This window comes from Teleopsis dalmanni, chromosome 1 (assembly GCF_002237135.1).
Source record: "Teleopsis dalmanni isolate 2A chromosome 1, ASM223713v2, whole genome shotgun sequence".
Taxonomy (NCBI): Eukaryota; Metazoa; Arthropoda; class Insecta; order Diptera; family Diopsidae; genus Teleopsis; species Teleopsis dalmanni.
The window spans coordinates 221,929,578-221,938,439 of record NC_051846.1 but is presented as its reverse complement, the minus strand read 5'-3'; the positions used below and the strand labels follow the sequence as shown (position 1 = coordinate 221,938,439).

The following is an 8,862-nucleotide window of genomic DNA, read 5'->3' as shown; positions in this document are numbered from 1 at the left end:
CTTCGAATAAAATGCCAAAGGTTGCGACTTGCCTTCTACAATCTGCTGCAAAACAGCACCGACTGCTGTATCGGACGCATCAGTGGTCAACGTTAGCTGAGAATCCGACGCCATGAAGTTGAGAATTGTAGAATGTGCTAAATCCGCCTTGCAAGACTCGAATGCGGAAATGTCTTCTGGCTTCCAGATAATCTTGCTATTATCGTTTTTTCGATTCCCAGGAGTGAGATTGAACAGACATCGCTGACTGCTGACGGCGTTGCGTAGAAACGGTCGATAAAAGTTAATCATCCCCAGGAAGCACCGAAGCTCCTTCATCGTTGTTGGAAGTGGAAATCACGAATTGCGGCTACCTTGCTTTCGGGAGGCTTGAAACCGTGTGCACTGATGGAGTGGCCCAAGAATTCGATCTCGCTGCAACCAAATTCACACTTGGCAAAATTCACTGTCAGACCAGCTTGACGAAGACGCTCAAAAACGGTTTGGAGATGAACTCGATGTTCTGCGGCGTCTTTTGAAGCAATTAATATGTCATCGATGTATGCGAAAACAAAATCTAGTCCAGCCAAGGTTGCGTTAATAAACCGTTGAAATGTCTGGGCTGCGTTTCGTAAGCCAAATGTCATGAAACGGAACTCGAATAACCCAAAAGGGGTAGTAATCGCCGTTTTCGGTATATCGCATTCCGCCATTGGAATCTGGTGGTACGCCTTTTGTAAATCAATCTTAGAAAAAATGTTTTTTCCATGGAGAATGGTTGTTACGTCATGCAGGAAAGGGATCGGGTACCGGTCCGGCTTCGTTCGTGCATTCAACATACGATAGTCACCGCATGGTCGCCACGAGCCATCACTCTTCCGAACCATATGCAATGGGCTCGACCAAGGACTCTTTGACGGCTGACAAATGCCTTTTCGTAACAAATAATCAAACTCCTTCTTTGCTTCCTCCAATTTTATCCCAGACAAACGTCGTGGACGGGCAAAAACTGGAGCACCAGTAGTCTCGATGAAATGTTCAACGTGCGTGTCACACGTGCGAGAATTATCACACAATGTGGCTAGATCACGATATTCATTCAACAAAGAACTGTAGTCACCTGCAATAGAGTTGGCTCGGATGCCGTTCACCTGCCCAACTGCTGCCGCGCCTCTCGCTACTAATAACGTTTTGCTGTCCAATAGCTGTTTCCGTTTCATGTCAACAAGTAAATCATAATACCTCAAGAAATCTGCGCCGACTATGGGATAGTTAACATCCGCCACCACAAACGTCCATGGGAAATCGCGCCTTAAACCAAGGGATAATGACAAACATTTGGTGCCGTATGCGCGTATCGGCGTGCCATTAGCAGCAAACAAGCTGGGTAATAATGAAACAACTGACTGACCTCGTTTGATACCGTATTTTTTCGGTAGTACAGAAAGATCCGCTCCGGTGTCGATAAGAAATGCGGTTGATGTCGCCGGATCTCGTATTGTCAGTCGAGCTATAATTACGTTGCCCTCCAATCGGCTCGACGTCGATTGCGGCATGCTTAGTTTTTTGACTTTGCATTGGATATATACGTGCATGGCTGACGACATCTGCGTGCTTGCTCCCCGAACCTACTATGAAACCAGCACCAACCGGAGTGGTTTGAGGACTGCGATCGCGTTCGGCTCTTTCTGCGTGAGGGCTGTTGCGTTCTCGATGGCTGGCGTCCACCAAAATCCAATCTGCTTAACCGCTGCTCAATTTGATCCAAACGCTGGCACAACATGGCTGTCTCGTTCGAAACGCTACTTCCACTAGATGACGCTGCAGCTATTTGATGATAATCGCCCGCTTCACAAATTCTATCAGCCAGTTTAGCTAATTCTACCAGATCAACACTTGATGTTTGTGAAATGGCACGTACCTGCGAAGGTAGACGTTGGAGCCAAAGTGACTTCAGGAATTCGTTACTAACTTTATCCTTCGCTAGTGCTATCAGCTCATTCAACAACTGCGATGGTCGACGATCTCCTAATTCGATCTCAGAAAGGAGCCTCTGGATCTTCCGTTGCTCACTTTCACCAAACCGCTCTATAATCTGGTTCTTCAAGTAACTGTATTTACCAGTTGCAGGCGGGGGTAAAACAGCATCGGCTACATCAGCAATGACACTGGACTCAATCGCTGCGACGACAGTATTGAATTTCGTAACGTCGCTAGTTATAGCGGCGACTGCAAACTACGCCTCGATTTGCGCGAACCAAATTTCTGGTCGTTCGTGCCAAAATGGCGGTACCTTGACGGACACGCGACTCAGATTACCTTCTGATAACTCACTCCCTCGCTGCACTGCTGCGGCTTCGTTAACCGTCGACAAAGACATGCTGCTTGAAAATGTTACTTGCAAAAATATTGTTCAACTAATTTTGGTGGGTGTAACCGTTTGTTATGATCACGTCGGGGTCACCACTTTAACAAAGGACTCCACACTTTGCTAATAGATAAAGACACGAAAATTTAACAACAATAAACAACTTTATTTAAGAACAAAATTGGAAACGTTTTCCTTAAAAACAATTAATAAACTGAATATATTTTACATTGAATTTTACATTTAAATTTCAAATAACTCACAGACTACTGCGTCGCTCCCACAGGTTCTATAATATTCGCAAAGATGAACTGAGTAAACAATTGGAAAACTTTCAGTTAGATACAACAGGAACAATGGAAGAACTACGCCGACGCATGACTAATTTCATTGAAGAAGGAAACTACGACTCGGTCACCCGCAATGAGTTAACAATCCTCGCACAGAATCATACAAGAACAAGTACCAATTCCAGTATAGAAGGAAAAATGAGCAATTCACTAGTACCAGTTTTGACATCACTTAATGTTCCAACCATGGCTTAAGTAAGAAGCTGGTCAGTCCAATATAATGGTGGAAGAGACCCGCTAGCCTTTATCGAGAGAGTTGAAGAAGTAGCAACCATGGAAAACATCGACCTCAATGCTATTCCACGCACAATGCCGGAACTCCTGAAGGAAAGAGCTTTAATGTGGTATCGAAACAATAATAGGCAGTGGCAACTTTGGTCTCAATTTAAAAACGACTTCCTTCAATTTTTTTTACCTGCGCGGTATTTCGAAAAACTGGAAGACGAAATCCGGTCGAGACAGCAAAAACAGGAAGAACCGTTTAAAGACTATGTTTTAACACTTCAGAATTTAATGCGGCAGGCTGATATTTCTCCATCACAACAACTCGAAAGGATATACAGGAATTCTTTAATCAGCTACCAGATGTACATCAAACGAAGGGACTTTACGACGTTAGATGAACTAATCATTTTAGCGGAAGACTTTGAGACGTTGAAACATGGGCAAGACAAACCTCAATACAGTCGTCCGAAAGAAGAGCGCAACCATCTACTCAAAACTTACGAGGAGAAAGTTTCAAATCCCCAACAGGCCTGCCGTCGATGTGGAATATCAGGGCACGTAGCGAGACAATGCCAAAATCGTTCAATACAATTTTGTTGGGAATGCGGTACCAAAGGAGTCCGCACAATCGAATGTTGCCGTAAAGATTCGGGAAACTTCAGACGGGTCCTTTCTATGACAGGAGAGACAAGCAACCCAAGATTCCATCCTGTCCCTACGCCGAAGAACCCATTTGCTTAAAACGCAATCGTCTTCTAGCACGAATACGATTAGACGACCATCCCCTGGAAGCTACACTAGATACGGGAGCATCAAGCAGTTTCATCAGCCTGGCACTGGTTCAAAAATTGGGCCTCACATTACATAAGAATAAGCTTTCCACAAAGGTTCGTCTTGCAGACAATACAACGAGGTGTATTCATACTTATATAGAGGCAAACATTCAATTGGGGCAAAAAAATATGCGACAGAAGTTGTTGATTTTAAATGAAAGTACGGACGAAATCATGTTAGGTTTGGACTATTTTCAAGCAATAGGCACATCAATGCAAATAGGAGATCATCTCATCATCATGAATAATACGGACCCCCCATCAGTGGAGAAGTATATACCCAGTGCGTCTCTAGCCCAAACAGAACACGAAGCTACCATTAAGGAATTCCTGGACAAAGAACTCAAATATTTCCATGCCATGAGTGGTGTCTCAAATATCACCACCCACAAGATAGTGATGAAGGACGACCGGCCTATTAAACAAAGATATTTCCCTAAGAATCCCGCAATGCAGCAAATTATCAACGAAAAGGTGAATGAATTACTTGAGAAAAATTGTATCGAGCCATCCAAAAGTCCCTACAGTGCCCCGGTGGTCCTGGTAAAGAAGAAAAATGGTACATGGCGTTTCTGTGTAGACTATCGGCAACTAAATGCGAATTCCATTCCAGATGCCTATCCCTTGCCTCGCATTCATCACATTTTAGATCGCCTTCGCAATGCAAAATTCATAAGTAGCATCGATTTGAAAGATGGTTATTGGCAGATTCCCATGGACGAGAAGAGTAAACCATTCACAGCTTTCACAGTACCAGGACGAGGATTATTCCAGTGGCGCGTACTCCCATTTGGCCTACACTCCGCACCCGCTACATTTCAACGAGCATTAGATCAAGTTATTGGAGCAGACATGGAACCACATGCATTTGCGTACTTGGACGACATCATTGTCACGGGTACTACATTCGAACATCACGCACGTAACCTAAAGGAAGTACTATGCCGTCTCAAAGCAGCCAATCTAAGGATAAATGTGGATAAATGTGAATTTTTCAAAACAGAGACAAAATATTTGGGACACATGATTAGTGCCCAAGGAATCCATACTGATCCGGATAAAGTCGCCGCCATTCGAGATCTCCCAACTCCAACTAATATCAAACAAATAAGGCAATTTCTCGGTGTAGCTTCATGGTATCGACGCTTCGTACCTAACTTTGCACAAATTATGCACCCACTCACGTCGCTGTTGAAAAAGGGCAAACATTGGAGGTGGACAGAAACGCAACAAAGAGCCTTTCAGGAGATTAAAACACGCTTAACCGAAGCACCGATTCTAACATGTCCTGATTACAATGTGAAATTTTGTCTGCAAACCGATGCCAGTGACATTGGCTTAGGTGCCGTATTAACACAAGAGATTGAGGGTGTGGAGAAAGTAATAGCGTACGCCAGTAGGCATTTGACCGAAACTGAAGTAAAATATTCTACAACCGAGAAGGAATGTTTAGCAATTGTATGGGCAGTGCGCAAACTGAGGCCATACTTAGAGGGATACCATTTTGTCATTATAACCGACCACTTAGCATTGAAATGGCTAAATTCCATCGAAAATCCAACAGGGCGAGTGGCCAGATGGGCTTTAGAATTGCAGCAATATCAATTCGACATTCAGTACCGCCGTGGTAAGTTGAACGTAATAGCCGACACTCTCTCACGACAGCCAATAGAAGATGCGAAAAGAATCATAGAAGAAACCGAAGGTGAAGCACAGTGCAAGTGGTATGAACGCAAAGTTGAAGAGGTAAAACGTAATCCAATACAGAGTCCAGATTTTGCTATCCAGAATGAACAACTGTACAAATGTCTTCCAGCCGATCGAGAAAGTCATACGGAAAGTCGTTGGAGGCTATGTGTACCTGAAAATATGCGACAACGAGTCTTAGAGGAGAATCACGATAACACACCGGCCGGACATTTTGGTATTCGCAAGACCATTGCGCGTATACAGAATCAGTATTATTGGCCCGGTATGTCACGTGATATTGCTAAACATGTAAAAAGATGTGAATTGTGCCAAAAATACAAACCAAGTTCAAACAAACCGGCAGGAATGATGCTGACTACGATCCCTGAGGAACCATTTGCTACCATCACAGCCGATTTTATGGGGCCACTACCGCGATCGAAAAATGAAAATACAATGCTGCTGGTGATACTAGATAAATTTTCGAAATGGACGGAGATGATACCAATGCGTCGAGCGACATCCGACAATGTGATCAAAGCGTTGAGAGAAAGAATATTAGCCAGATTTGGGTCACCCAAAGATATCATTACTGATAACGGGCCTCAATTCACTAGTAACATTTTCAAACAATGGTTGGTGAAGATGGGCATTAAACACAGAACCACCGCCCCGTACACGCCACAGGAGAACCCTACTGAACGAGCAAACCGAACTATTAAGACGCTGATGTCGCAAACGGCACGCGAAGAACATCGTACTTGGGATGAAATGTTACCGGAAATAACTCTAGCTATTAACACTGCGAAATCGGATTCAACAAAATACTCTCCAGCCTATCTGGTACAAGGGCGAGAGTTGAGACTCCCTGCCAACTTGTTTGACGAATGTACCCCAGGAACAGGACATCCTCAAGTAGCTCCAGCAGTAAAAGCCGAGAAACTGCAACGTGTGTTCAAAACCGTTCAACACAACCTACAACAAGCCGCAACCAATCAAGCGAAATATTATAATTTGCGTCGTCGGAATTGGAAACCACGGATAAATCAATTAGTGTGGGTTAAACAACATCCCCTCTCAAATGCCAAAAACGATTTTTCAGCAAAACTCGCACCGAAATTCGACGGTCCATTCAAAGTACAAAAATTTATATCGCCAGTGATAGTTGAGCTTAGCGCAGAAAATACTGCAAAATTAACTATGGCGCATATTGCCGACCTTAGGGTGCACTACGGTTTTCCTTAAAGTATAAAGGACATTAACACTTATGTACCGACAAGATAACTGCAACATAAAACAAATACCCGCTATCTATTCAAGTACTTAAAGGACGGGCACCATGAGAAAGTTCTCAGTCGTCGTTCAAACATACACCCAGCAGGATGAGTGAACTATTAACAAAATTCGAAATTACCGCGGAAAAGTTTCGCACAAGAATGATCGAGTTAAATAACAATAGATCAAAATGTCAATACTTGCCAAAGCCTGCAGCACTCAATAAAAAATCCAAGAATGTGTTGAAGCAAAGTACAAAGAATTCGTCAAAACGTAAGGTAGGTCCAAGTGACTCCAGCCAGCACAAACACTCAATAGCAGAAAATAGTCGAGCGATTCCACGCATTACTCCAAGCGACAGGAATCAAGTATCTAAAGCTCATGGGTGGAGGTTAAAAAATAAGATCGGAGTAACCACAGCAGCGGAATCTTCTGAAAGAGAAATAGGTAATTATGTCATTTAAAAAAAAAAAAACCCAAAAGTGTAACGTTACCTCACTAATGGCAGAAACAATATCGGTAGAACCCAGTCCCAGTAAATCATACACAACTCACGCAATTGAACAAGAGGATGTGATTGATCTCGATTGCGACTCGCAGCAAATGGAGCTGGAGATGAATGGGTTCACTTGCCCCAAACAAAAAAGGGTTTGCATCACTTGGCCGGCGGAACTCGAACAAACTATACGTGACGCTTTGACAAAACACATAAAGGGGAAACGAATCACGTATCGACGGACGTTCAACGATATACTGTATCTGGTGCGAATAAATCGTCAAGGCCATACAATGGTCCATAGTCTTCATCAGTCGTAAGAAAGGGAGGAATGTAAGGGCTAAATTTACATAAGCAAATTTTGCCCTACATACATACACACATCCACACAGCGTTTAGTCCAAAGTAATTGTTGAATTATTGTATTTGAAGAAATAGAAATCTCTGAAATAAATTAATAAAAATTAAATTAATGAATTTTGTTTTAAAATCTAATACATATCTGGTTTAAATTGGCCTTTGCACGAAAAATTGTCACGATAACTGCTCACATGGCGCACTACGGCAAAACGTGGAGCTAGGGAAAGAGAAATGCAATTATGAACAAAAAATATTCAGTTAAAATAAAAATACACACCTGTTAATGTATCACCACAACTTTTAGTCCAAATTATTAAAAATTTATTGAACTATTAATTTATTATTATGAATAAATTATTTTTAATAAAAAGAAGAAACACCGCACGAAAAGTTACGAGAATTATGAAATCAAAACATAACAAGCAAATATCAAAAACGTCAAAATAGAAATTCGCCGCAAAGAGATAGACGAGATCGGTTGAGCGCACAACTTGAAGAACAGTACGAAAGTAAGACATACAAACGGGAAAGTAAACAAAACTTCACAAAACAGCAGAAAACAATTGTATGTGCGCTACACAAAAAGCTCGTCTGATCTGTATAAAAGACGACGCATTTTTGGTAAGAGTAGTGAGTCTTGTATGATCACTCGGTGGCATTGTATGTCAAAATATAAAATAAATAAATATAAAAAAATATTGTCTGACACAGTGGCGGTTTTAAGCCTAGTTGTATAAATTACTAAAATATATATATAATTGTGTACAGGTGCATGGGCGGTTTTAAGTCAAGACACTTGGACACTATTGTATAGATATTCTATAACCGAACAAGGAAATATATTTTTTGTATATATACACTAACCCTTCTGTCCCACACAGGTACGCATTGAGCAAGTAATCATACGAAGATACAAACCACGGAACCAGATTAGAGATCACCGAGCTTCAAAGGAACAACCTCCAGATACAGTAGAATACCAGGAAATAATCTCAAGTTTCTCAAGTTTAATCACGTTTAATGAATTTACTTTGTTTTTTTAAAATACTATGTCATTGAATTGTACACATTAGTAATCTCAAGTTTAACTAAATTCCTTTTTTTTAAATACTATTTTTATGAATTAATAATATTTTAAATAAATCTACATTTAAAATTTAACACACAATCTTTTATTTGAGAAGTCTCGTTCTTGTGAATACAAATTTATTGTAACGACTCCTGGAAACGGCTGAGGTTACCCCGGCAAAGGAAATAACGAAACGGGAAAATCCGTGTCGTTACAAT

At 41.6% G+C, this 8,862-nt stretch overlaps 1 protein-coding gene across 1 annotated transcript; it reads right to left on the bottom strand.

The window, feature by feature from the left end:
* Positions 1-1,537: 1,537 nt before the first annotated feature.
* Positions 1,538-2,359, bottom strand: LOC119667453. The gene is made up of 2 exons (XM_038076745.1): positions 2,299-2,359; positions 1,538-2,160 (listed from the first exon to the last, which is right to left on the bottom strand). Exons 1-2 carry the CDS (start codon positions 2,357-2,359, stop codon positions 1,538-1,540), a joined length of 684 nt encoding a protein of 227 aa, XP_037932673.1.
* Positions 2,360-8,862: the final 6,503 nt, after the last annotated feature.